The 27,462-nt window shown below is 49.9% G+C and overlaps 2 protein-coding genes across 5 annotated transcripts; both read left to right on the plus strand.

Annotated features, from left to right (window-relative positions):
• The first annotated feature begins 424 nt into the window (after window positions 1-424).
• MECR (mitochondrial trans-2-enoyl-CoA reductase) lies at window positions 425-9,425 on the plus strand. 2 transcript variants are annotated; one of them, XM_055705783.1, is made up of 10 exons: window positions 425-627; window positions 3,965-4,062; window positions 4,209-4,340; window positions 5,905-6,048; window positions 6,134-6,236; window positions 6,510-6,612; window positions 6,898-6,971; window positions 7,433-7,493; window positions 7,914-7,986; window positions 8,293-9,425. In XM_055705783.1, exons 2-10 carry the CDS (start codon window positions 4,017-4,019, stop codon window positions 8,451-8,453), a joined length of 897 nt encoding a protein of 298 aa, XP_055561758.1. In that variant the 5' UTR covers window positions 425-627; window positions 3,965-4,016; the 3' UTR covers window positions 8,454-9,425. The 2 variants fall into 2 exon arrangements, with proteins under 2 accessions (XP_055561758.1, XP_027668811.2); XM_027813010.2 differs by lacking the exon at window positions 425-627 and adding an exon at window positions 1,107-3,606.
• Window positions 9,426-12,316: 2,891 nt separating this feature from the next.
• Window positions 12,317-25,468, plus strand: SRSF4 (serine and arginine rich splicing factor 4). 3 transcript variants are annotated; one of them, XM_055705542.1, is made up of 7 exons: window positions 12,318-12,469; window positions 18,244-18,348; window positions 19,759-19,901; window positions 20,777-20,889; window positions 22,663-22,877; window positions 23,764-23,847; window positions 24,027-25,468. In XM_055705542.1, the coding sequence occupies exons 1-7, from the start codon at window positions 12,363-12,365 to the stop codon at window positions 24,808-24,810; spliced, it is 1,551 nt and encodes a 516-aa protein (XP_055561517.1). In that variant the 5' UTR covers window positions 12,318-12,362; the 3' UTR covers window positions 24,811-25,468. The 3 variants fall into 3 exon arrangements, with proteins under 3 accessions (XP_055561518.1, XP_055561517.1, XP_027668803.1); XM_055705543.1 differs by lacking the exon at window positions 18,244-18,348 and having other exon boundaries at window positions 12,317-12,469; XM_027813002.2 differs by lacking the exons at window positions 12,318-12,469; window positions 18,244-18,348; window positions 19,759-19,901 and adding an exon at window positions 20,262-20,453.
• Window positions 25,469-27,462: the final 1,994 nt, after the last annotated feature.

Raw genomic sequence — 27,462 nt, forward strand, 5'->3', positions numbered from 1 at the left:
GATGCACATTTGTGGTGCATCTTTCCAGCGAGCGTGTACATCCCTTACAGGCTGGAAGCCGGTGGTCCATAAATCAGAGGAAAGGGGCGCTGTCGTCCCCCGTCCCCCCCCACGCCCACCGAGGACCCCCCTGCCAGGGCTCAAGGGATGCTCCTGTGCCCATCACCGAGGCCCCTGGGCTGCCACGGCTCGGCACAGGGCGCTGGCGCAGCCTCCAGCACGGCTGATGTTTTCGGGAGTGGTTTGGGATAAAGCAGCCCCGAAGCAGGACCCCGGCCCCGGCGGTGCCGGAGCCCCCCGGCCCCCCCCGGGCCGCCCCGCAGAGACCCCGCCGGCTCATCGCAGCGGTGCCCGGGCCGCCTTAAGGCGGGGGGCGGGGCCGCACCGGAGGGCGGGGCTGCGCTCGTGACGCCACTGCTGGCCGCGCCGAGCGGGGCCGAGCCGAGCCGAGCCGAGCCGAGCCGAGCCGAGCCGAGCCGAGCCGAGCCGGGCCGGATGCAGCGGGCGGCAGCGCGGGTGCTGCGCGGGGCGCGGCCCCCCCCCCGTGCGGGCGCTCTCGGGCGCGGCGCGGGCCCCCCCGCGGGGGCTGCTCTATGAGCGGCACGGGGAGCCCCCGGCCGTCGTGCAGTAAGGGGGGGGGGCGGGGAAGGGAGTGCACTGCGGGGGGGCTGTATAGGAGGTGCATTGCGACGGGGTGCAGGGGGCCTTTACTAAGGGTGCATTGCAGTAGGGCGTGCAGGGGGGGCTCTAGTGGGGATGCGTTGCAGGGGGGGCTCTAGTAGGGATGCGTTGCAGGGGGGGCTCTACTGGGGATGCGTTGCAGGGAGGTGCGGGGGGGCTCTACTGGGGATGCGTTGCAGGGAGGTGCAGGGGGGCTCTACTGGGGATGCGTTGCAGGGGGGTGCAGGGGGGCTATACTGGGGTACATTGCAGGGGGGGCTGTATTGGGAGTACATTGCAGTAGGGAGTGCTGGGGTGCATTGCAAGGAGCACAGGGGGTGCAGCTTGGAGCAAGGCTGGCGTGCGGGTGCAGCAGGGGCATAAGCGTGGGGTGGGGGCTAGCAGAGGGGTGCAGGGTGGGGTGGAGGTGCAGAGGAGGCGTGTGGGGCCCGGGGTGCTGGCAGGCTGCTTTCGGAGTGCATTGGTGGGGGGGGTCAGGGGTTGCCCACCGCAGGGTGCAGCTCCCTGCAGGACCCCCAGGCAGTGTCAAGGGGGCTGGGAGGGTCCCAGGCACACAGGGGGTCCCTGGGGGTGCTCCCATTTCCCGCATCCCACAGTGTCTCACAGGCAGGTGCTGTGGGGGGTGGGGGGGCTTGCCTCCACTTCCCCCACCCACCTGCTGCTGCTTCAGTTTGCCTTAAAACCACGTGTTTTCCCCAAAAGCCCATTCCTGATTAATTTGGGGTACAATGAAGAAGTTGGAGCCACCAGCATCGCTGCACCCTGACTTCACCCTTGGCTGCATCACACTGAGGGGGTTTCTCTGGGGTCCCAGCTCGAGGACCAAGCCAGTGTCGCAGCTCTCGGGGCCAGCGACTGGCACCTGGTGCTGCGGGATTTTCCTTCTAAAACAGCCAAAAAGCCTTGTAAGGGGAAAGTCACATTTTGGTGCGGTTTAGGCCCGATTATCAAGGGAGGAAACAAACCTTGAGGACTTGCTGCCCTGCCCCGCTCGGACCGACTGAGGTCACCCCTGGAGATGCCGGAGGTGCAGCCCGTTGTGTGGGTGCCCCTGCAGCCCGAGCCCCCGGGGTCTGGGGGGGATGGACGGTTGCTTTTTCCTTATGACCATTTAATTGTGCAACAGTGCTCGTTGCTCTTGAGATTTGCTGCCCCATCGCTTGTGCAAGGCCGGTCTTGGGCTTCACCACTTCTTGTTTCTGCAGATTTCTGAAACTATCCAAGTTCCCGTAACACTAAAGTGGGGCAGGACAAGCTGTAAAATCCCCATCCAACGGAATAGTGTATGGTATTTTTTTTACACAACCTGCTGAATTTGTTAAGATTATTGAGCGTTACTTTGCTTGGTGACATGGGATTTTGTTGAGTGGTTGGCTTTTGGCAGCCTCCATTAAAAATCTGTCCATCTGTCTAATATAAATCTGATATTTTTTTTAACGGGATGGCAATTGGAGCTGTGGGTTTGTGCCCAAGCCAATGCTGTGTGGAGATGCTGCGTGGTATTACCTTTAACCTCAATATTTAACTTCATTTAAGAAAAAGGAAGGGGTTTCAATTAGTCAGATATGCAGAGGGTGGCAAAACTCAAAATTATTTAATTGGCTGCCTAACAAGGCAGAAAAATATATACAGCATGGAGACAGCATTGCTGGGGGCCAGAGAGCCAGAGGCATGGGCATCCTTCAACAGCAGTGCCTGCGGGTGGGTCCCCGTGTCTTGGAATGCTAATTTTTATTTTCTTTTTAATCTTTTTAAGCCTTAAACAGGATGGAGCGTCAGTGTTTTCCTTCCAAAGCCTTGCCATTCAGCTTGAAGCTGGTTTGCAAGGAGCTAACTTCATCCAGCTGATTCTGGCAGGCAGTTTGCCCAGCAGCTGCTGCCGCTCCTTGGATGCTGGACACACACCTGGCTTCCAAATTCATAACCTTGCCAAAAACTGCATGGATCTGGGCAAAACCCACCAAAGTCAGGACTCTTGGTTGTACTGAGCAGCTGCGGGGCTGTATTCTGCACCTTGCTGATGCCAAACTCTCCAAGGGAGGTTTTTGGACCCTGCTGGGAGCCTGATGCCCATCTCATCGTCCAGATTGCTAATTAGGAGAGGAAAATACTTGCAAATGCCGGAGACCTGCCCCTGAGATGAGTGTGCAGGGCTAGGATAGCTGGAGTGATGGCAGAGGGCGGTCTTCCATGATGTGGACAGAGGGTTCTGTGCTTGGGGGTGCATCTGTATAGCGAGGGTGCTCAGCGAGGGTGCTCAGCAAGCATTCAGGCTGTGGGTTTCTGTTTGGCTGGCTGCTGCTGAGGAGCTGGAGCATGGTGACCTCTCCTGAAGCCGGCACTGGAGCGCATGTGGGGCCGTAGCTGGAGCTGCTGCCAGCAGTGCAAGTTCCCGTGTGCTGACAGCCGCCGGACACGTGCACGCTGCTGTTTAATTAAAACCTCAACGTCCTCTCCCAATCAGCTGCACAGCTAGGAGGAGGGAAGGGGGGAGCCACTTTGGCAGCACAAGCCAAGCCATGAAAAGAAATTCAGCATCTTGTTCCTGGTGACATGTAGTTAGCAGCGTGTAATTGCAGCAAAGAGCTGCTCCCAACGTTGGCAGCCTTTGCGAGCCCCTTTGCGGAGCCCCCAGCTCGTTTAAATGTGGTTAAAATTGCCTTCGTCTTGCCAATGGGCACGGCCAGGTGGGTTTGCCCTGGCTGGGAGGTGGGTCAGGCTGTCACCAAGCTCCCAGTTGCTCTGTCCCCTTGGTCTGTGGCATGGTGCTGATGGGTTTTATGGAGGAACTTCCCCCCTGCTCCTTGCAAGATCCAAGGTATCCCAGAAGTTTTATACTGCAATTCCCTAGGGCTGTGCACGCCAGGAGGATGCATTTGAGGCAGGGAGATGAGCTGGATTAACCAGCCCTCCTCTTCCCTTGGTGTAAGAGCATCTTCATCATGTTTAAAATGGTCTTGTGGCAAAAGGGTTGGGGATGTCATCCCTCTCAGAGAGGCTTTTTTCTGTGCCAGGACTCTTCAGGGTTTGTTCCTAACCCTGGCTGAGGGTGTGAGGTTTAGGGGTGGATGTGGGCACTGCTGCTCCCTGGGGCACAGGAGTCTTGGCGGGGTCATCGAAGTCCAATGTTGGGTTTCTTCACTCGATGAGACCAGGCTACAGCAGTATAGGTGACATGGGGTACAGGGTGCTGGTTAATGTGTAGGTGATACAGGCATCTCTCTCCAGAAGACATCAGACTGGCCAGTGTTGATGCACTTTTCCCTTGTGTCTCCCTGTTTAGACTAAAGGACCTCGAGGTGGCCAAGCTGGGGGACTCCGATGTCCACGTCAAGATGCTGGCAGCCCCCATCAATCCCGCTGACATCAATATGATCCAAGGTAACGTGCCGGCCGTGTCTTTTTTTGCGTATTAATTCTTGCATGGTGCTCCCAGCGGGATGTCTTGGAGGGCCTGGAGACGGCTCCTGGGATGGGGAGGGATGGGGTATGATGGGGTCTGCAGCTTACTTCCAGCTTCCCGGCAGGGACCTACGCCATCCTGTCCCCGCTGCCGGCCGTGGCGGGGAATGAAGGTGTTGGGGAAGTGCTGGAGGTCGGGCGTCGTGTGGCAGCTCTAAAACCTGGGGACTGGGTCATCCCGGCGGATGCTGGACTCGGTGAGTGCATACCCTGGCATCCTCGGTGCTGGGAGCCATGGCACCGCTGGGTCCTTACACACCAGCAAGCTACTCCTCTGCATCCCCCCACCTGCAAAGCATCTTCTCGGGATTTTTGGGGTGCTTGAACCCCCTGATTGCTTACCAAGCCTGCACAGAGAGCAAACCCATGGCCATGCTCTTGTGCGAACCGATGCTTGGGGAGCTCCATCCTGTTCCAGGACCCCCCAGCACCATATTTGTTGGGTGTCTATAGAGCCACGTGCCTCTCCTGCTTACAGCAATTACATCTAATCGAATGTGACTTAAATGGGAAAAAAAAAAAAAAAGCCTCATTAGAGAATGCTGGGCAAGGGAGGCAGCAGTTGGAGCCCCTTCTGTGCTGTATTAGCCTGATCATAAATATAATGGGCTGGATTGTCTTGGATGAGAAGCACCGGGATAACTGCTGGAGCTGCGCAAAGGCATCTTCATTTCTTACCTGTTTATATCATGGCTTATGTTTTATTATTTCCACCACGCATTTTTATTTTTAATGTGTTTTTTCTTTAAAGCAAGCTCAGTATGTGATCCCCAGCAACTGATGCTGCTCATCCTCTGCAGATGCAGGGGAGCTCCAGGGAAGGATGGGGGGCTCAGGGGAAGGGGCTGCTGTGCATGGGACACATCCAGTGCAAAAATCTGGAGCACTCACAATAGCAGCGATAGCAATGCCGTTGCTTATGCTAAACCTGAATTTAGAAATAATCCACTTTTCTGTAGCATAGACCCTTTATGGGGCTTCTGCGCCATTCTAAAGCATTGCAGCAATCTGTGCTTCTCTGGAAACAACTGTGTTTTGTCACATCAGCTTAGAGCTTCTTTAAAGACCTGGGATAAAGCATTTAACCTGTGCAAGGTCACGGTTACATCTCATTACAGTTTTCTCCTTAATAGTGCTCTGGTGGGAAAGCATGGGAATTTATTTTCCAACCAATGTCTCTTGTGCTTCTCCAAAATGCCAATGGCCAGAAAAATGGCTGGTTCTGGTTCAGTGTAACAGATTGGTCTCTACTTATTTTTTTCTTAAAAGGCTTTTTTGCTTAATGGGAGAACGAAAGCTATCTAGTTAAGATCCAAATGTCATATTTTTAAACATAAAAAAAAAAAAGTAAATGGATGCTAGGGGGCTAAAGCGGATATAAGTATAAAGGGAGTGAATCGAACTAAACTGGATTTGAATATATGGGCCCGTCTATAGGATGGGGAGTGTTTCCATTACCTCTGCACACTCCCTGCGCTCAGGGAGCCCCAGCCTCATTATCCCTCTGGGAAATGATTGGACTTTGCTGGGTGATAAATCTCAGCAGGCAGCGGGGAATCTACTCCCTGCCTCTCACAATATTTTGGCCGTACCCATACAGGAAAATATTTCATAATTCGCTCTCCAGGGTTTAAACTGTGCACAGCGTGGCAGTGCTGCCACGACCAGCATTGCAGCTATGGCCTGAGTTGCAGTCTCGTAACGTTTTCCTTTCCTTGCTCACCTTCCTGCCGCTCTGCCTGCAATGCTCTGGTACCCCAGGGACGTGGCGGACACACGGGGTGTTCCCCGAGGAGATGCTGCTGAAGGTGCCCAGCGACATCCCGGTGCTGTGCGCCGCCACCTTGAGCGTCAACCCCTGCACAGCGTACCGCATGCTGGCTGACTTCGAGACCCTGGCGCCAGGTATGGCTTCACCAGGTGGAAAACAAGGGGGGTGGGTTGGCCAGTTGCTTCTGCAACAAAAAAATCAGGATTTATTTATATCCAGGTGACTCTATCATCCAGAATGCCGCCAACAGCGGCGTGGGCCAGGCTGTCATCCAGATCGCCAAAGCCTCCAGCATCAGGACCATCAATGTGGTGAGGGACAGGTGGGTCCCCTGAGAGAGGAGAGGGTCTCCTGCAGGGCAGGAGCTTCCCTCAGCCTGGGTCAGAGGCTGGCAGGAGGTCAGGCAAGTTTGGCAGCTGGATCTGGTCATCCTGGCCATCCAGCCCAGAATTTTGCTGTTTGCTCCTCCAAGGTGTCCTCCAGCCTCTGCCCTGTTGTCCCCAGGCTATGTCTGAGCAGGAGGGAGGAGGAGATGACACTCTGCTTTCTGCCTCATCTTTTGGTTTTGTTTTTTTTTTTTTTTCTCCTCCCTCAGACCTGGTCTCCCAGAGCTAGTGGAGAGGCTGATGGCCCTGGGCGCAGACCATGTCATCACAGAGGAGACGCTGAGAAAGCCAGAGATGAAAGATATATTTAAGGTACCTCAATGCTGATCCCACTGGAGAGACCATCCAGCGAGTTGGCGCTGTGGGGAGAGGTGCAGGGATGGTGGGAAGGACAAATCTCTCTAGATCAGGATTTAGCCCCAGAAGTGGGGGGCTTTTGCTGCTGCCACAAGGTCCAGATCATAGATTTTAACTCTATGACTCTTAGCTGCCCCCAGGGTAAACGTTGAGGTTAAGGCAGTTGCCACCTCAAAAACCGCAGTCGCATCCTCCAAAGGAGCCCTAAAATTTGGGAACCTTCTTAATAAACTCTTGCAGAGCATCCCGAAGCCCCGGCTCGCCCTGAACTGCGTTGGAGGCAAAAGCACTACAGAGATGCTGCGGCATCTGCAGTAAGTTTGGCCGGGTGGTGGCTCGGGCACGGGCTCAGGGACAGCAGCCAGCCCTGGAGGGTCCTGCTCCAGAGCCCTCGGAGCACAGGAGGTGGCTGGAGTTGCTGTTAGCTGATGGTCATTACTGAATTTTTGGAGAGGGGAGATGAGTGGAGAAGTGGGTTTGGAAAATAGCAGGACTTCAGGTTAAGCTGTCATTGCTGCGTGTCTCAAATGCTGCCAGTGGCTGGAGGCAGCTGAGGTCCAGTTATGAAGGTCCACCAGGTCCTGGGCAGGTGTAACTGGGGTATTTAGCTGTAAATTCAGCTAATGGCGCATGGGAGCGAGAGGGGAGCTCTGGAAAGTGGAGGCTGAGGGGCCTGTCGGTGCCATGGTGGGGTTGGGTACAGCAGAAGGAGAGGCTGCAAGGTCAAAGCTGCACGTTGCGGGTGGCACAACCCAAGAGCCCCTTCCTCTTCCAGGCCCAAAGGGACCATGGTCACCTATGGTGGGATGGCAAAGCAGCCTGTGATGGTGCCTGTGGTGAGTACTGGAGATGCTCTTGATTTCCCCCAGGACAGGTCCCCTGTGCTCCACTGCGGATGTCCTGGTCCCCTCAGCACCGCAGGAGCTCGGCTGTCCCCTGCCTGCAAACTGAGAGCTCCAACCTTTTTATTTAACTGCTGGGGTCCATTATGGGACAAGATGCTTTGCATCCCAGTGCAGGTCTTTTGGCTTTATTTATGGAGGATTTGGGTGGCTGTTAAATCCCCACCGGTGCCAAGCATCAAACCCACCCTGACTCCAAGCCTTGGAGTCACATCTCCACATCCCACTGGGCCCTGGCTCACAAATGAGAGCGCTAACAAAGGAGCGAGGAGCCTCACTGCCACCCTCCACGGCTGTCACGCTGGGAGGGGACACACAGGTCTCACCTGGGTGTGTGGTTCCCTCTCTCCGCAGAGTGCCTTCATCTTCCGGGACGTGCGGCTCTGCGGCTTCTGGGTGACCCAGTGGAAGAAGGACCACGCGCAGGGTGAGCTGGCTGGGTGCTGGGGGGCGGCACAGGAACCAGTGCCAAACCACCACACCGGTGCTGTCCTCTTTATTCTTACTTGTGTCACAAGTGCTGATAGTCCTCAGCATGGCTGAAACAGGGGCGCTGGGCGGTGTGGCTTGGGGAGGGACAGCGTGAGCCACCGTGCTGGGGGCACATGCCACATGCCTGAGCTGGGAACCCATCGCACCCCAGCATCCCCTGGGTAGCATCAGGCAGGGGTCCCTGGGGACAGGCGATGGCTCTGGGACACGTGATGGTAAGAGCTCCCCCCTTCCCTTGCAGACCAGAGCCTGGCTGACATGATGGACGCCTTGTGCCAGCTGATCCGGAGGGGTCAGCTCACCGCGCCAGCATGCACCGAGGTCCCGCTCCAGGACTACAAGGCAGCGCTGGAGGCCACCATGAAGCCCTTCACGTCCTCGAAGCAGATCCTCATCTTCTGACCTGCAGCTCAACCGCGGCGGTGGGCTGAGCCCACTGCTGCTTCGCCACAGCCAGGCTTGCCCTTGCTTCCTTGTCCGCAAACAAGAGATGCTTAGGTGGAAAAAAAACCCTCCAGATCCACTGATTTTTTTCTCTTTTTTTTTTTTTCTCCTTTTTTTTTTTTTGTTGTTGTTGTTGTTGTTTAAAGTTTTTAAAGCAGCATGTGTAATTGCTTCTGGAGGAAGGCTGCAACCTTGCTTTAGCTGGGGGGGGTTTGGGTGGAAGAGAAGGCTCAGGGAGCCTGGGGACAGCGGCTCGCTCAGCTCAGGGTATGCAAAGAGCAGCAGCTCCCCCCTCTCTCATCTTTTTGGGGCTAAGCATGTTGCATTGCAGTCCCCTGCCTCCTTAGCAGCTGTCAGTGTTGTTCTGCTGTTTGCACTGTCCTTCCAGGTGATTTTTGGCTGCTTGTGGGTGGCTCTGCAGGGTAGCAGGGGGCTGGTCACTGCCCTCCTCCCAGCCAGCACAGCCCTGCAGCCTCTGAGCCGCCTCCATGTCCCCCCTCCAAGTTCAGCAGAAAGTGCCAGGGGGTTGGGGGCACTCCCCACATTGAAATGCAGAGAAACCTCAATTTTTTAAATGGATTTTTTTATTGTAAAAATTTTTTATTTTATTTTTCCCTGCGCAGCTCATGCAGTGCTGGCAGGGGATGCCTGTGCCGGCTGGAGGACAAGGGCACAAAGGGCTCTTCCAGCCCTTGGCATCCCCTCCTTTCAAAAATGAGCTCGAACAGCTCAAAAAAAGAGAAATGCCAAGTTAGCGAGTACAAGGAGGCCTTTTTGCAGTACCTGGACTTGAACTCAGTTTTGCTGCTGCCCCTGCTGTCACTACTGATCGTGATGAGAACCTCATGGAAATCCATGTCTAATACGTATCTATTTTTTTAATACGTATATATTTTTTTAAGATGCTGCCAATAAATGTTTCTATGCTCAGTCGGGTGCATGAGGGTGGGCAAGGGATGTGTGGCACTGAGGATGGGCACACGCAATGCACCAGGCTCCCTTGCTACCTGGCCTTTTCCCCATCCTAAATCTTGGGGATTTTCTATCCTATAAAGCTTTAATTACAATTGCACGTAAACAGTTATCATCCTGCTAAAAGTAGCAGGAGGATGGATGTGGTTTTGCCCCATTAGCAACTGTCAGTCATCAAAACCAGTGTTTTTTACCCCAAATCTGTGCCCCCAGACAGACAAAGATGCACTTTTTCCCCCCACCCAGTTATTGCAATGGGAAGGATGAGGCTCATCCTCAGGGCAACAAGAACCACAATTCCCTTCAAAAGCCTTTTCAAAGCACCATGGTGTTCATTTGAATTTCAATTTTTGGTCTTAATTATGATATTCAGCGGCGGAGTGAGCTGCTGCTCCTGTCCCTCTGCTCTGCAGCCAGCAAAGCCCGGGAGCAAGGGGCCAGTGCCTGCCTGGCGGGGGAGCGCCCGCCCAGCCTTCCAAGGTCCCTTACAAGTGGCAGAGAAACTCCAGGTTATTTATTAGCCATCATGTTGGTGGCCACCTGTCTACCCCTGCTCGCCCCTGGGTTTGGGGTCTGAAGAGGACAGTTCAGTCCTGAGCTGCAAGGGGGTGAGATGCTGTGGGTGTGACGCACGCCTTCACCCCTCCTTCCCCTAGCAGCTCCACCAGTAAAGCTGGAGCCACAACCAGTCTCATCCACACGCACCACAAGAGTGACAATCCCAAAGATGTGCTATAAAGCTTGTAAAGTCCGGTGGCAGAACAAGGTGGGGAGCAACTCCTTGAGCTCCTCTTGGGTGTGAGGTTCAGCACTGCTCAATCCTATTAGACAGCAGAGAATCCACATGGCAGTACCTAGAATAAAACCCACCCATTGTAGAGGGATGGGGTGGAATTTTGGGAACCTGGCTGCTCATGGCTTGGACAGGCATACTCTGCTGGGTAAGAAGCTGGCTGGCTGGGCTGCAGAGGGGTTGGCAGTGGAGTCACATCCTGCTGGTGGCCGGGCGCACGGGGTGTCCCATGGGCTGGGTGCTGTTTAATGTCCTCATCAGAGGTCTGGACCAGGGGGTTGAGGGCACCCTCAGGCAGTTCGCAGATGACACCAAGCTGGGTGGGAGTGTGGAACTGCTGGGGGGCAGGAGGCTCTTCAGGGGGGTCTGGGCAGGCTGGACCATGGCCAAGGCCAAGTGCATGGGGTTCCACATGGCTCCATGCCGGGTCCTCATGTGGGACACAGTGACCCCGTGTAACGCTACAGGCTGGGGGCAGGGGGCTGGAAGAGCTGCCCCTGGCCTGACGCTGAGCTGGGGGAGGAAGGGGCACGGAGCCCCCGGGAGCTCTGAGGGGTGGGTGGGCTCAGAGGGGCCATGGCTGCTGCGGCCTCCGGCTGGGATGTGCTGTGCCCCCCTGCGTGGCCCTGACGCCCCCCCCTCCCCCGGCCCAGGGCACTGGGAGGCTGTAGAGTGAGCAAGGCAGCGTGCCAACATTTGCTCCTGAGAACAACAAAGAGTTTACTCCTACTTACTCCTATATTAACTTGTTTCAACCTCAACGACTCCTACACTATTGTGTTTTCTAACTTGATGACTCCTATACTAATGTGTTTCTACCTCTGTATTCCTATACTACTGTATTTCTGCCTCTGCAACTCCTATACTACTGAGTGTCTACCTTCATACATCCTATACATAAACTGAGTTTCTACCTCTATAATCCTATATAACTGAGTTTCTACCTCTATACTCCTATATTCTGCGTTCCCGTTACCCCCGCAGCAAAGCCACTGTGCCCCAGCACTTTCCTGATCAGCAAATAAAGCGGGGTGAAAAAAAAGCAAGAAAAGACTTTGGGATCGTTAAGAGCACTATTAAGCGTGACATAAACCAGAAAAATTAATGCAAAGCATTCATCCCCCATGTTTATTTGACTCGGCAATAAAACCTAACAAGCTATAGAGAACTTTCACAAAATGTTCCGAGCTCTTACTCCTACACCAGGGCACAAAGGAATAAATAGTTACATTTAACTCTTCTTGTCACACAAGCGGAGTTGTCATCGGAGGTCCAGCTGCTGGCATGGTGCACACATGGGATTAATTTTTGGGGGGGTGATGGAGGGGGGGTTTGGGGAGGTGGTGGCTGCTGAGGCTGGGATATTGCTGGGAGCCTCTGCTGGGGTCTGCTGTGCTTTAGGTGTCTGTATCAACTGAAAGGATAAAAATAAGTCCCCAAAGTGGCCTTTAGGGATCTGCAAGGGGGATGTCGTTGCTCCTCAGTGGGAGTGAGGGATGGGCAAGTGGGGCCGGGGTGGGGGTGTCCCCAGGGAGGGGGTCACCGCAGGGAGACCCCTGAGAACCCCGAGCTGTGGGGGTGGGGGACCCCCATCCCTGCCTGCATTTGGGGGAGGAGGAGCCCAGCAGTGTCCCATGTGTGGGGAAGGGGGCACCCCATCAGCACCCTGGCACACCATGTGGGGCTGTGGGGGGAATGGGGCACCCCACAAGCCCCCGACCCGTGGGAAGGCAGCCCCCAGCCACACCCCATATATGGGGAGGGGAACCCCATAACCCCCAGACCCCTGGGAAGGACCCCAGCCCTGCATAACAGGCAAGTGGGAGCCCCACAAACCGGGGGAAGAGGGAAGAAGTCCACCCGACAGTGCCGTGGCCCCTTTAAAAGCGGCGCGGCCAGGCGGGGAGGTGTGGTGGAGGGGGCGTGGCCTCGCGTGACGTATTCCCTCCCCCTCCTTTATCGCTCCCCCTCCCCTCCCCGCTCGGCGCCGTGACGTCGCGCCGCCGCTTCGCCCCGCCCTTGGCGCGGGCGCTCCGCCGCCGCCGCAGCCCCGCCCCCCCCCCCCCCCGGGCCGCGCCCCCCCCCCGGCCCCGCCGGGCGCGATGCCGCGGGTCTACATCGGCCGCCTCAGCTACCAGGCGCGGGAGCGGGACGTGGAGCGGTTCTTCAAGGGCTACGGCAAGATCCTGGAGGTGGATCTTAAGAACGGGTGAGCGCGGCCCGGCCCGGCCCGGCCCTCCTGTTCCCCGCCGGCGGAGCGCGGCCCGCCCCGGCCCCGGGCGGCGGCCGTGAGGGGCGGGCAGGCCGCAGGGGTCCCTTAGGGAGTGGGGGGGCGGCCGGGCCGCCCGGGCTCCCGCCGGGCAGCTGAGCCCCAGGGGTTCGGCAAGCCGCCGGGGTTCCTGTGGCGGGGAGGGGGGCAGGACGCCTGGGTCCCCATGGCAACGGGGGGGACATGACGCCTGGGCCTCCGAGGGGAAGGGGAGGCCGGATGGCGGGGTCCCGGGAGGCAGGACGCCTGGGCCTCTGTGGCAAGGGGGGCCGGGCGGCTGAGTCCCTGTGGCGGCGGGGCGGGGGGGGGGGGGGGCAGGACGCCTGGGTTCCCATGGCAACGGGAAGGGGGACAGTGCACCTGGGCCTCTGTGGCAAGGAGGGGCCGGATGGGGGGGTCCGGGGGGAGGGGCAGGACGCCTGGGTTCCCATGGCAGTTGGGGGGGGGGGGGGCGGGCAGGACGGCTGGGCCCCTCCCTCAGTTACTGAGGGAAGGGGGAAGGTCATCTGTGTCCTGCCCCCCTCTGTGGGGAGGGGGTGTCCCACAGGGCTTCCCCCAGGCCCCTCCACACCACAGGGTGAGCACTCGGGGCTGAGCCAGGCATGCTCTGGGACACCAGCACCTGCTCTCCCCCCCCCCAAAAAACAAAAAAACAACAAAAAAAACTCCAAACAACCAAACCCAACAAACTCAACCCTCTGGGGGGGCTGAGGCCCTGCCTTGCAGCCCCTGTAGCAGCCGCAGAGGTTTGTTCTCAGCCCCCCAGGGTGGGAGGCATGTGCTGGCATCAGCCGGGGGGGGGGCCTGCCTAGCCAGCGCCCCGGTGTGCCGCATGTGTTCTGACCTGTGTGCTGTGCCAGCAGCTGAGCCCTTGCTGCACCTCGAGGGTTTGGTTCCTGCTTCACCAGGACTTGCCCAAGACATTCAAGTGTGGATTTTTCAAGAGAAAACAAATTCCTATTTTTAGTGGGTTTTTTTCCCCAACACTTGAAGCTTCACGAGTGTTGGCGTCTTTACTTTTTACAAGAAACCCAGCTTGAAGTCTTGCTCAGGAAGGCTGAGTGGAATATGGATTTTATTATTATTAGCTAGGCGAGCCAACTATTAACTTCACTTTAGAAGTGGAGAAGAGGCATTTCTCGTAAAAGTTAGTCCCTGAGCATAAAACCAAAAAAGGCACGTTAAGTTTTAATGCTGGTTGTACTGGTAGGTGGACATATAACAGGTTTATAAGATGAATAAAATCCATTACTAAAACAAACAACTGTGCACATGTCAGTGTTTTAATTAACGCAGCTTCAGGTGGTATTGAAGGTTGCCTGTAACTGGAATATCAGTGTGCTCTGTTTTCCAACCCCACTGTAAACCCTTGAAAGTGCTTTGGGGTGTGTGTGTGGGGGGGTGCCTGTCAGTTTTCCTGTTGCTGCATAAGCCTCCAAATTAAACATTTCTGGCTTATGGACAGATGTGGTGGGGGAAAAAAAAAACCAGACAAACTTTTTTAGCAGATGTAGAACTGCCAAATTACATGGCTGATGTGGCTAATGGACTTGTCACCTTGCCTTTATTGAAAAATACCTGCCAAGGACCAGCCCCATGATCCCAGCTTGGCATTCAGGAGTTGTCTGGGGGGTGGTGGTGTGGACACAGGAGTTGACTTACAGGTGCACTTGTGTAGCCCAAACTTGTGGCATCTTAAGTGCAAACAGTAACAGGTATAGAGGGGAGGAGGGCACAGTCTGCCTGGATCTAATATCCAGGCGCTCTGTATGCAGTTTATTCCAGAGCTAGAGTCCTTTTTGGAACTTCACTTGGGGGAGACAGAGTTCAAAAGTTGCCAATAAAGGAAGGAATACAGGAAGCCTAATGTTAACTGAGTTATCATCCACCTTGCTGTTTGCTGCTTCTGTGGCAGGTGGCTTCAGCAGTGGCTTCAGTCCGTATTTCTAGGATTAACTCAACAATTTTGTTCCTTTTTTAGTTTTATATTCTGCAGTTCTTTCAACAGCTGTTGGTTTGTAGTTAAATTAGGGTTGGACAAAAACTGACTTGAGCTCTCGGGTTTTGTGTGTCGCTACTTGGGATAGCCTCACACTGTTTTTCTTCAGGGTACTGTGGCATGCTTTGTTTGCTCTCTGATCCTTTCTCCACGGCTTATTTTTAGTAGTGCTTAGCAAACGATTAAAAATTACTGCACGGTGTTTGACTTGAGACATTCTTTCAGTTCCTTCTGGAAATTTGTGAGCTATCTTTGGTGCTCAGCCGGCAGGAGATTAGTGGTTCGGTATTTTAGCAGTTAAACTGAAATGCCTGAGCAGGAGGATGAAACTGCAATGTGATACAGTGGAGTCCTAAAAGCTTAGCTGGGTCTTGCTTGCCACTAATTGTAATTTAAGCTTGCAATTCGAAGGCTTAAAGTAATGCTGCAATTCCTAATTGTATGCTCATAGTTTTCATATTCTTTTTTTCTACTCAGAACTGCACTGACAACCGGAGCTCTGTGTGGCAGTGGTGTATGTACTAAGCGACCAGAAATTTGGACTTTTCAGCCTGCTTTTTACCTTCTAAAAAAATGCTGAAAGCTAGCTGTAGTAGCTGTAAGATCTGAAAGCTTTCATGGATGGGGACAACAATCTGCAATCTCGCTAGGTTAAAAAATAGTTCTACCTGTGTGCTTGTCTGCCCTGTGTCACCCTGAGCAGCTTTTGAGAATTTGCAGCTTCATCCTTATAAAATACCTGCAAGACAGAGGGATGTAACTTCTCCAGTGGATTGAGGAAGACAGATCAAAACTAAAAGCTTTGGACTTAAGTTCTTCCATCTAACTAGGCTCAAAGTCTGTATTTGCCCAAGGAGAAGTAATTTGATTTCCTTGTACTCTCCCCACCAAAATATTTAGTGCTGATTAACTTCAATTAGAGTAATCGGTATTAAACAAAATCAAATTGGTGTCACAACATAATGATACCCAGTACACCTAGATGACAGTAAGGTGACCTATTAATTAATGCCAGTGGATTTTTTTCCCCTTTTGCTAATATTGGGGTGAATAAGGTGAGATTCTAATTTCTTTTTGATTTAAAGTGTCCAGTCATGCTGGAAGAGCAGAGATTCTCATCAATGTTTGTCATTAGTGCAGAAACTTAGAAGAATCACTACCAAATCTTACATTTAAGTAGTTTAAATCTTGAAATTCAAGTATTTTTTGAGGTTGTAACTTCAGTGACTCATTAAATGAGTGTTTTGTTTCAAGCAGTCTGAAGATGCTTTTCTTTAATAACGCCTTGCTCCTGGCTGTAGCCGCCTCCAAGCAGGACTGGCAGGCAGAGTGCTGCCCGTGCCTCTGCTGTTCCCCTTCCTGGCTACAGCACGGGCGAGCGTATGGCTCCAGCAAGCAGCCCGAGTGGACTGCGAGCCACCTACAAGTTAACTTTCAGGAGTGTTTTTTAGGGTTGGACGCATTGCATTCTTTATTCCAAATAAAACCGGAGCCAGGAATCGCTTTTTCATGGGCTTCCTCCTCTGCTGCTGCTCATGTTGATGCCTGCTTGCCCCGACCTCGCTCATCCAGAGATGCAGGAGGAATGGTGGAGGTGCAATGTGCTCATTTTGGGAGCATCTGTCCATATGAAGCAATTGTGTAATATAAAATTCAGAAAGTGGTGAGGCACTGGAAGAAGTTGCCCAGAGCAGCTGTGGGTGCACTATCCCTGGTAGTGTCCAAGGCCAGGCTGGACAGGGCTTGGAGCAACCTGGGCTAGCAGGAGGTGTCCCTGCCCAGGGCAGGGAGTTGGAACTGAATGGTCTTTAAGGCCCCTTGCAACCCAAACCGTTCCGTGATTCTGTTCTTAGAAAGCTGCCAAACCATCAGCTTGATTTGCTGAGAGAAGAGCATGGTGAGAGTTGGGCATGTCTCTCTTTGCTGGGAACCTGCAAAGCAGTGGCTGAACTGGCACTGCAGCCACAGGTCAAGCTCAGGCAGGTTGCCACTCATCTAAACTTTATGGATTTCTTGTGCTGCAAAGGGTAGGGACAGTAGCTTTGAGGTCCTTCTCGGCCCATGGGACTCGTGCTCTTGGACTCCACCGCATCTCCAGCACCAGCCGTTAGTCAATAGTGGGGAAAAAATTGTCACCTGGGGAATACTATAGAGGTGAGCTTGTGGGCTTTGTGCTGGTCCTGGTGGGCTGGCATAGAGAAGAGGGTGTGGAACCAGCAGGCTTTGAAAGCAGTGCAGTGGAGGAGCAGCTGAAAGGAGAAAGATGAGGGTCTGCCTTTTATTTCAGGTATTAAGCAATTTCAGAAAATGACGTTTTTCCTTTCCTTTAAAAACCAAAAAACCCACCTTTTAGGATGTTTGGTCTACTGGAATTGCTTGGGATGAGGACAGACTCCTGTAGTTTTTTCCTTTTTTGGTACATGAACAGAAAATGGCATAGCTTCACATTAGCTGAAGTAAATTGCATTGACGTTTTTAGTAAGTAGTTTTATGCCACGTATGAAATAGTAATAGTAGGCATTTAAGAGAAGATTTACTTGCACTGCTGTCATATAACAGCAGGTTCAGATTGCTGTAGTTAAGGCTGTGTCAGCAGTTGTGGCTTTCTGTGGTGTAAAACTGTGCTTCTGAAGGTTCTTGATTCGTGATTTTAGATCACACTGCAATATTATACATATTTAACAGGTGGATCAGTATTACTTTCATTTGTGAGTGGTGTGGACTATGGTTTCTAATGTTCTTTAAATGCAAGTAATCTCAAGGTTTGTATGAGCTTGCTTGTTTGTCTTACAAGAAGAAATTTCTAATTTCTTTTTTTAACTTTTGCTTTTTCTTTTTCCATCAGAGTAATGTCTTATTCTAGAGCTACTTGCATTCTGTGTGTTCCCAGATGAAAAAGAAGAACAGCACAGGGTCAATGATAAGCCTTCCCTTTTGGAATGAGCAAAGAGAAGAAAAAATGTTAATGCTTTCCATCACCATTTGGCCAGATAAAGTCCTGTTGATGTAGGACCATCTTGGGAGCAGATTCCCGTGGGAGGCCAGGTGGAGGAGCTGGTGTCAGACCGCGAGTGCTGGAAGTGCTGCCTCTTGTCTCATGCGTGGTCCGGGTGTCCGAGTGCCCCCCCAAGCAACTTCTGGGTGCACTTCTGGGAAGAACAAATTCAGTGCTGTGCTCTGATTGAATTCAGATATTCCTGTGTTATTCTAGCCTCAAATGTCTGTGCATTTATTGTCTCGAAAGTGCTGGTGTTTACCAGCAGGCACTTCACTGTGTAAGTAATTGCTATTAAGGCGAGATCTCGTTTAAACGTTGGCGCTCACTTGCTCTATTTTTGGAACTAAAGGGAGGAAAGTTGCAATTTGAATGGTTTTATAATGGTTTCAGTTGTTATAAATCAATGACGCTTGTTTCTTCCATGAAACTACGGCACTTGCATGTGAAAGCAGCCACCTTATTTGTGGTGTTTGGAGTCATTTTTCAGTGTTTCATTATTACGGGTACCATTATGCAGCAAAACTGTAGCTGCTGGTAGTGCCATGGTTGGGGGAGGTAGTGAGAAAGCTTAAAAACAAAGTGACTTAAAAGAGGAGGAGGCCAGTGTTTTTCTGTCAGGGGGTTGTTTTTCTGGATTACTTAAAACACCAGCAGTCACAAAAATTTTGCCCTGTGGCTTGCTAAGACCTGAGCTCAGGATTACATGTTTTCCTACAGCAGCCGGAGAAGTTGCAGCCAAAAGAGACTCTCAGTTGCACAAAGGGCTGCAGCATCCTCAGCTGTTGCTTGGGCGACTTTGGAGCCTGGATCCGGTCTTGGCAGGTAACTGAAGGAGAAGTGATTTCAACTGCAGGTAGTCTCTGAACTCCGGTAGACAGCACTCTGATGTTTTTTGTTCTCTTCCCCTGACCCGTTGGGATAACGGGTGTCCACACAATGTTAGTTTTTAAATAGGTGTTTAACTCTTGTCTGGTTAGAAATTGCAGGCTTGAGTTTTGCTTCAGAGCACTGAAGCTGTGCATTTGCTCTGCAACTGTAAGCAAGTCACCAGCTTGTCTCTGAGCACCAGCTGTAAGAAATTATTTTAAAACCCTGTGCTTGGCCTTTTGGGATCTCTAGCCGACAGGGATTAGGCACTTGCAGCAGCTTGACATTGGCACTGATGCCTGTGGCACCTCTGACGATAAACTGAAAACACTGGCTTTTACCTTTTCAGGCAAGCAGTGGTCTGTAAGTTTTGTCTCTGTATTGTGTTTGGTTTTGATAATGAGAAATCAATGCCGAAATATTTCATTTCAACATTCAAATGAACATTTTTTTTTTTTTTTTTCCAATTTGTATCCTTCTTGCACTTGATCTGCTCAGGACTAACAAATCTTGAGCAAAGCTAGTGCAGCAGATGTTTTCAAACACAAAACTTCGTTCTTCTCTGGACCTGCACCCTGTGCTGCCCTTGCAAGCCCTCTTGGCTGCAGGTGGATTCCTCTTTTGCCCAGGGAACTTGTTCCGCGTTACTGTTGCTGGATTTGAGTCCCTCGACAAGGTTTGGACTTGCCATGCTCTCTGAGATGCTAGGATATTGGAAATATAGTGGGCAGAAAACACTTTCTCAGCAGTACATGGGAAGCTGCGGGTATTTCAGCAGGTGGAAGATCTGTCCTGTTACATGAGCACATGGCTTTTCTTACCCAGACCATCAGTACTGTCCACAGTCAAGAGTAGAATTAGTCTGGTTAAAACAAAATCCCTTTTCCTGACCTGCCTTTGTATTTTCTGTCTTGTTGGACCTTTCACGCAGCATATACAGACCACTTGTGTTTGCAGAGATGAACGCATATTGCCATTTGAAGAGTAGGAATTAAGATCGCTTCCTGATAGGACCAGGAATGAACCCGGGGCTTTTAAAAACTCAGGATAAATCCTGATCTGTGGAACATATATACTGCACTATCTGTCAAATGCCAGTTCAGCCTCACTGCCGTTGAGCAAATTTATGGAATTATTTATTGAATATGGTGCAGCACAGCATGATATTTAGTGGGCTTGTGGCAGGGGTAGTGCTCGTGGCCTTGAACCTTAGGTGGCCTTCAGGAGGCTGCCGCCGATGTTGGTCTGAGGGACCGTGCAGCACGCTCTTCGGGCTCCGCAGAAATCTGTGCAACGCAAGTTGTCTTTGAGCGCAGATACCTCTGGTTCAGATCTGAGTGATTCTTTTTCTCTCCATCTCTTTAGGTACGGCTTTGTTGAGTTTGATGATCTGCGAGATGCAGATGATGCTGTTTATGAGCTAAATGGTAAAGATCTTTGTGGGGAGAGAGTGATCGTTGAGCATGCCAGAGGCCCACGTCGTGACAGCAGTTACGGTTCTGGACGCAGTAAGCACTAACATGCATTTGTATCTGTGACTTATTTTAAATAAAATATTTTTTGCTCATTTTTTTAAAGAGTAATATAAAAAGAAAATTATATGAAGTTGTGAATAGTGTCGTGTAACTGTAAATGTAACTGTTGATCTGAATATTTAACGTTTGTTGTATTAAACTATTTTAACTGATAAATTAATAAACACAATTTCTTGTACCATTTTTATTTTATCATTTTGTTTAACTATTTGAATGGTTTATTTGCACTGTGATGTTTAACATAGATTTAACAAAGACCTCAATGTTTTAATTAAAAGAGTCCTTTGAGGCTAAGATGACTGCCTGTTCCATTTGCTGACCCTGGGTTACCTTTCCATGAGTGGCTCTTTGACCTTTGTGGCCCTTGGCTGACCAAAAAAAAAGGAAGCCATGTGACGACCGCAACCTTTTCCCATTAGACCTGGGTGGTGAGGATCCCAAGGGTTAGAGACAGATGAGATTAATCTGAAATAGGTGCCTGAAAAGCTTTATTCATGTCAGATATTCAGAAAGCCTTTAAGCAACGTAAGTAACATTAGTAAACTGGCTTAATTTGGTTTCTTCTTTCAAACTGTTTTTAAAATAACTTTAAATTTAATTGCATGTTAATCATAGCGTAATCATAATTATGTGCATTGTTTTAATTATGTGCCTGTAGTAAAAATTTTTTTAATGCTTTGGATCTTTGTAACATTTCATACAAGGGGGATCGAATTTAGACCAGTGGGTGGGTGAATTTTTAATGTGTTTTGTGAACATACGGGGCAGAAGAGTTTTCGTCCGGGACGTAGAGTGAGTGCTCCATTTCCCTAGTTGAAGTACTGCTGTCTGCTTGTCACCTCCTAAAGGTGGATATGGTTATAGAAGAAGCGGAAGAGATAAGTACGGTCCTCCTACCCGTACAGAATACAGATTGATTGTGGAAAATTTGTCAAGCCGCTGCAGCTGGCAAGATCTTAAGGTATGGGGCCCCTTTCTTTACCCTCTCTATTGAAGAGCACAAAGGGTAAAAAAGTTAGCTTCCATTTCAACAAGGAAAACTGGCATGCACCCATGTTCTTTACTCCTACTTATTAGTAAGTCTGTGTGCTCGTGTGCATACAAGTAGATTTTGGAAGTGATACACACTTAAATCAATATAGAAATGTATTTGCATATGTGAAATCATTAATGTGACGCTGGGTGTTGCACCTGCAGGCTTGGTGTCACTGGGCTGTAGGAGGTTAACTTTTTTCCTTAACACAAACCAGCATCACGTACAGATGTGTTTTATCTTATCTTTAAGCCCTGTCAAAACACGCTTTAATCATGCCAGTGGTAGGATTCACGAGAGATTGAGGAGTTCACCCTTGACACTTTGGATTTTACTCATCAACTTGTAAGGTGCTAGAGCTATTTGGAAATGATAGCATCATTCTTGCACAGTCTCTGTTAAGAATTTCCACACCACATAAAGCTGTTTTAAAGAGAGTTTCAGGGAAAGGACGCTCCCAGAATGAGCAATCATACAAAACCTCTGCCAAAAGCTGGTGTTTTCCTAAGTCCAAAGGAGTGAAAGGTGATTCTCAGCAGCGGAGGTGCTGGGTAATGCTGTGTACCCACAGCACCTCTGAGTACGCTGGAGGTGGAGTGTTGGCTCGTGGTTGTCTGCGTCATGGATGGAGGAGGCAGGACAGGGGAGCAGAATTTCAACAGTAGGTGCAGAAAGATAGTGTTTTCTTGTCAAACTTAGCAGCAATGGTTAAAAACATTTGTTCTTACAGGAATGCATTCTTTTATGGTTCTCTTTTAAGGATGTGTAAAATTTGTTCTAAACAAACTTTGACGTAGTAGAAACTGGTCTGTAATTGAATATGTAACACTAGTTCAGGTACGTACCGAGATTCTTCAAATGTCTTTTGTTGTTAACGCTTCACAGCATCAGTAGCTTGTCTTTGCTTCTGGTATTAAAAATTGTAAGTAGAGCATGGCATGATTAATCCTCTACTGGATGCATTGCTTCTTTTGAATAGCTTTCATTTCAGTGTACTTAAGGTGGGAGTAGCTGGGTTGAAAACAGACTGAACTGGGGTTCTGTGCCCCATTTCCATTGCAGCCCACGTCTGCAGTGGCTGAAAGATGACCCTGTCTGGTGGCTTACTCAGAGCAGGGCAGGACGGCCCTCCCTGATAAACAGGCATTTAGTAATCGAAACAGAGAAGCCAGGGAGCATGAAGTGGGGAAAATGAATTGAGCTTTTACTTGTGGGGGGGTTTCTTCCTGCAGAATGAGAGATGTTACCTAGGTGGAAGACAAAGGGAAGTCTGCTTGTCTGTAGTCTTCTTGCCTCTTCATATTCGACCTTTAAATTTGTCATCTTTCCCAAGTTACCTTTGAAAACATGATTTAGAGAGCGATAATTTTCTTTCTTTAATCACTTTCGTAATTTGAAACTTACCTTAGTCCAGAGCATATTCCATATTGGACTCGAGATGAGAGACCTTAAATTAACATTTGGCTCAGAACTACCAACACTGCTTTGGTTCTAATCACACAAACTGTGAAATCATAGCGTGTTATTTGGCTTGTTCAGAAACCTTGCCGTTAGCACTGCGAATGCTCTTTGGTTAAAACCCTTGCTGACATCCATGTGAGTAGAAGAGGCTAAGTGAGCGTTGTTGCAGAAATGAACAGAGTCAGCCTGGAAGCCTGGCTCTGGATTCGAGGGAATGGTTATTCTGTCCTCTTCCTCTAGGATTATATGCGTCAGGCAGGGGAAGTGACATATGCAGATGCACACAAAGGAAGGAAAAATGAAGGTGTGATTGAGTTCAAATCCTATTCTGACATGAAAAGAGCCCTTGAAAAGCTGGACGGGACAGAAGTAAATGGCAGAAAGATTAGATTAGTGGAAGACAGACCTGGATCGAGACGGCGCCGCTCTTACTCTAGAAGCCGAAGCCATTCGAGGTATGTCTCTTTATAACGTAGCTCAGGCCGAGTCTAGCTGCAATTACATGAATATACAGCAGGTTCCAAAACACCCTGGAAGCGTTCAGAGTTCTCAGTACATCTAGTTCTTGAGAATGAATTGGTTACCTGCAAGTAACCAAGGGGAATGAGGCCTCTGTTCAGAGCTATCTTCCTTGGTGAACGTGTGTATCTGTTAGCTAAACACCTGGCAGCGTGCTGCCATTCTTCCCCAGCTACACCAAGTCCGTAGTCCTTGCTGTCTTGCAGGAGAAGGCTGCGTGGCAGGTGGAGCTGCGCATGCAGAATGAAACAGAAGGTGCCTTTGACACTTCAGCTCTGAACACTGTGTTCTGCTGTAAGCACCAGGACTAACAGTTCTTTCTCAGCTTGGAAACCCCCACCCATTCCCTGTTTCTTAGAGATTTGCTGCTTTTATTCTATGATCAAGAGAACTGCTTCAACACACAACACCATGTATTTTCCCCTTTCCATTCTGGGGTAGAACGTGTTGCAAGAAAACTCAGGCAAGCTTCTACCGTCCATAGAACAGCTTGCTTATGAAATCAAAGCTTTATCCTCGTGTCTCACTGTATTCACTCTGCCTTGACTGGGAAAGTGATTCTCACTTCCTTATTTTAAATAAGGTTGCATATTTTCTTTGGGGTAGCCACCCTGCTCTCTTCCAGACATGGCAGCAGGGGGTGAGCAGTGGGGAGAAGGTTACTCTTAATTTAAGCCTGTAACTATCGGGTAACGTCTCACCATTCGGCTGCTTGAAAGGTGCCTTAATGCTACGGGTTTTGCCCACAGGGAACTGGGGATCACAAGCTCTCCATGGGCATGTGCTAATGTTAAGCTGATTGATTTTTTTTTTTTGTTCCAGGTCTCGCTCTCGAAGCAGACATTCTCATAAAAGCAGGAGCCGCAGCGCCAGTAGTAGTCGCTCCAAGAGTAGATCAAGATCCAGGTATGTCTTTGTGTTGGAAGAAATGGGGGCTACCCACTTAAATGGGAAGAATCATCCTAAACTTGCAGCAGGAGCACTGTTTGTTTTTCTTTTCCCTACCTATTATGCACGCCACTTGAAGTGCTAATCAAATCCAAGCCGCGCTGAAGTGGAGCTGTCTGTTGTCTTTGCGCTTCCAGGTCTGTGTCCCGTTCCAGAAGCAAGAGCCGTAGTCGAAGCAAGAGCCATAGCAGAAGCCAAAAAGAGAAAAGCAGGACTCCAAGTAAAGAGGATAAAAGTAGGAGCCGCAGCAGGAGTGCAGAGAAATCCCGAAACAAAAGTAAAGATAAATCTGAGGGCGCTCTCCATAACAGTGATGAGAAAGCAAAGAGCAGGAGCCACAGCAAGGAAAAGAGTAGGAGCAGGAGTGGGAGTAAGGACAGGGGAGACATGAGGGAGAGCATGAGGAGTAGGAGCAAGGAGAAGAGCAGAAGCAAAGACAGGGAGAAGAGCATTAGCAAGGCTAGAAGCAGGAGCAAGAGCAGGGATGAGAGCAGGAGCAGGAGCCACAGTAAGGATAAAAGGAAAAGTAGGAAGAGAAGCAGGGATGACAGCAGAAGTAGGAGCAGGAGCCACAGCAAGAGTGAGAAAAGCAAGAGGCGCAGCAAGCGAGACAGCAAACCAAGTAGCAAGAAGAAAAGGAAGGACAGCCACGAGCGGTCCAGGTCAGCCTCCAAAGACAAGGAGCATCTAAAATCAGATTCTGACAAAAAGGAGGCAAAAGGTGAGGGTGAGGATGCAGCTGCATGTCGGGTGTCTCGCTCCAGGTCTAGGTCGATTTCCAAGTCAAAACCAAATGTCAAATCGGATTCTCGTTCCAGGTCTAAATCCGTTTCAAAGCCTAGGTCCCGGTCCAAGTCTAGATCTAGGTCTGCCTCTAGGTCACACTCCCAGTCGCGGTCAAGGTCTCGCTCCAGATCCTAACCTTGCTGCAACTGCACTTGGAATGGTTGGAAAAGTCTTTTGTACATGTTTAGTAGTTGTAGCACAAGTGATTGAAGTAGAAAACATGTCAATGCTGTATATTTTTAACAACCTGATGGTCTGTCTGTCATTATTAACTGCAGTGCTCCCTCCCTGCCATGCTCTCTGGTGCAAGGTTGTTCAGCTCATTTTCTATCCTATAGAAAGGTTCTCTTTAAATATAACTCTTCCTAGAGCACCAAAATTGCCCTGTTTTCCAGGAAGAGCCTTGCAGAGAACGAGCACTGCACCTTGGTGGGTTTATGAGATTTGCAGTGATGACTGATAGGGTAGGTATGATGGCTTCAACAGTCTTTGCCCTTGAATTGATGCCCTTTGATGTATGCCATTTAGTGGAAGTGCTAAGTCTTAAGTTTCATACTACTTTTGTTTCATATTTTTTTGACTTACAGAGTTGTGAATAGCACAGTCAAAAGGAAAAAAAATATAGGTACTTGCAGTAATCCATAGGGAAAAGAAGTATAGTTCCATATTCTGGTATTGTGACAATATCCTTGTTTTATATTAAATTTTTTTATTTTATTTTTCCCTGTCTTGCAAAGTACAGTGATTCCTGTTTCCATGAAATTTGAATAAAGACTATTTTTGCTTGATGACATTTGGTGGTGGTTACATGAAGTTGTGTCGTGACTGTCAGTGTTTGATATCCATTGGTGTAAACTAGAATTTGCAGAAGAGTTACTCACAGAGAATGGGATCTTGGTTTAGAAAGCCACTTTAATATTAAGTGCTGTCATGACACTTTAATACAGTCCAGTTAAAATAACTTGTTCCTCCAGAAACACATAGGTGTTGTTTGGAGCTTTAATGTTGCAGTAAGAAGAATACAGGAAAATGAACCAGAAGCAATAATGAAGGTGACAAGCCTGTTTTCCACTGTCTAATAAATGAAATGGAGTGAGCTTCAGCTTCCATAATACAGGGAAGAAAATTTGTCACCCGCTTAACTCGCTCGACTCAAGTCAACTGAGATCATTGCTTGTCCCACAACGTTTTAGGCTTTGTACAGCTGTGCTGGAGGGAAGCGTGGCTGGCGTGGAAAGTGTGTTTTTCTGCTCTTTGCTTTGTTCTGTAGATCATTAGTTCTGTTTCTTCATTCACACAGTTGGCCTTTCTTACTGCACCTGTGCGAAATGAAGGGCAAAGAAGCACGATGCTTTTAGCAGTGCCAGGCAAGGTAGCACGCTCAGCAGGAGAACACAAAGCTACCCCAGCTGTTTACTTCTGGTTCTTCTTTGATTTCATGATTCTTGATTGCGAGTTTGGGATTTCAGTCATGAACCACGAACTTCCAAAGGGAAGGCGTTAGTTTGAGCCAGGTGGGATGGGGATGTTGACTCCGATAGCGTGAACCAGCCTTTGCTCTGGGCACTGTGCAGCAGCCAGTGTTTGTCCTAATGTCCCCCAAAAATGCAGGGGAATGGTAGCTTGGAGATTTCCAGCCATGGATTGAAGGTTCGCTTTGTGTGTGGCCCTTTCCTGGAAGGGAGCTGCTGTACAGAAACCTTGTTTGCTCTGGATTCAGTGTCCAGATGGGCTCTGTCATCTAGCTGAAATTCCCTAGCACTCACTTTCCCGGTCCAGCTTCTCTAGTCACACCCAGAGCAATTTGGAGCTGAGGCTGGAGCCTCACTCAGCTTGTCTCTTCTCAGCATATTTTCCAGGAGCGTTTCCTCCTAATAAAACACCTTTGCTTGGGGGGAACTTTTATAAAAGAAAAAAAACCCCAAAACTGCAGGACACGCTTCTGAGGAGCCTGGAAACACCAAGAGCGGTGGGGGCTGCTCTGCTGCATGTCCCCAGTAACCCTCAGATGGGGGGGGGAAGGCAGGCAGCTCCTAGCAGGAGTTTCGTAGGTGTTCCTGAATAATATCCCAGTTTTAGTCTCGGGCCATTAGCAAACTGCTCAAACTGAACTTTCTACAAGCTTTTCTGTTGCATGGGTGCTTTGAATGGCTTTTGAATGAAGAAGTGCTGTCCCCAGCACCTTGCTCTGCCTGCCAGCGGTATTCTGAAAAGTAAAAGGCAAAACACATTTTGTGAGTTTTTACTTGGTCTGGGAAAAAAAAAAAAGCTAGTTACGGCTTTATGAAAATCTTTTCTTTAGCGAATTTCAAACTGCTAACAATACTTCTGATAGCAGTTCTTGCAGCTAGATGTTAACTTCATAGGTACAAGTAATTCTGTGTAATTTGGTCATTTGAAACTTGTACTGCTGTATTAAAAAGATGAAAGGGCAGTAGATCATAAGACTTGCTTTCAACACAAAATATTTCCATAGAGTTTAAGAGGGGTCAGGTCTTGGTGAGTGGCTCAGACTTTATCAAATGTCATATTACTACAGCAGCATGAGAAAGCAATGTGGAAGTGAATTTAATTTCTTTAGAAGGAAAAGCCTTTTCCAGCTATATATATTTAGTGCTTCAACATCTTAGGCACTCATAATAACATTGCTAATCCCTTTTGCTGCTTAATCTTGGTACAGTAGCAAACCAGGCTAGGCAAGATGTTTGCTAATAGGGGATAATTAGCTGAAAAATACCTTTAAGAAAATCTGCAAATGATAAAGTCTAGGCTAAGACTTTAAAAAGT

This window comes from Falco cherrug, chromosome 3 (genome assembly GCF_023634085.1).
Source record: "Falco cherrug isolate bFalChe1 chromosome 3, bFalChe1.pri, whole genome shotgun sequence".
NCBI lineage: Eukaryota > Metazoa > Chordata > Aves > Falconiformes > Falconidae > Falco > Falco cherrug.

Bases quoted from the DNA above. Each gene is read 5' to 3' on its own strand.
- MECR (XM_055705783.1), top strand. From the start codon at position 4,017: ATGCTGGCAGCCCCCATCAATCCCGCTGACATCAATATGATCCAAG. The intron at 6,049-6,133 runs GTATGGCTTCAC...ATTTATATCCAG, and splicing joins CTTCGAGACCCTGGCGCCAG to GTGACTCTATCATCCAGAAT. The intron at 6,237-6,509 runs GTGGGTCCCCTG...CTCCTCCCTCAG, and splicing joins ATCAATGTGGTGAGGGACAG to ACCTGGTCTCCCAGAGCTAG.
- SRSF4 (XM_055705542.1), top strand. From the start codon at position 12,363: ATGCCGCGGGTCTACATCGGCCGCCTCAGCTACCAGGCGCGGGAGCGG. The intron at 12,470-18,243 runs GTGAGCGCGGCC...GTTTTCCTACAG, and splicing joins GAGGTGGATCTTAAGAACGG to CAGCCGGAGAAGTTGCAGCC. The intron at 20,890-22,662 runs GTATGGGGCCCC...CTCTTCCTCTAG, and splicing joins GCAGCTGGCAAGATCTTAAG to GATTATATGCGTCAGGCAGG.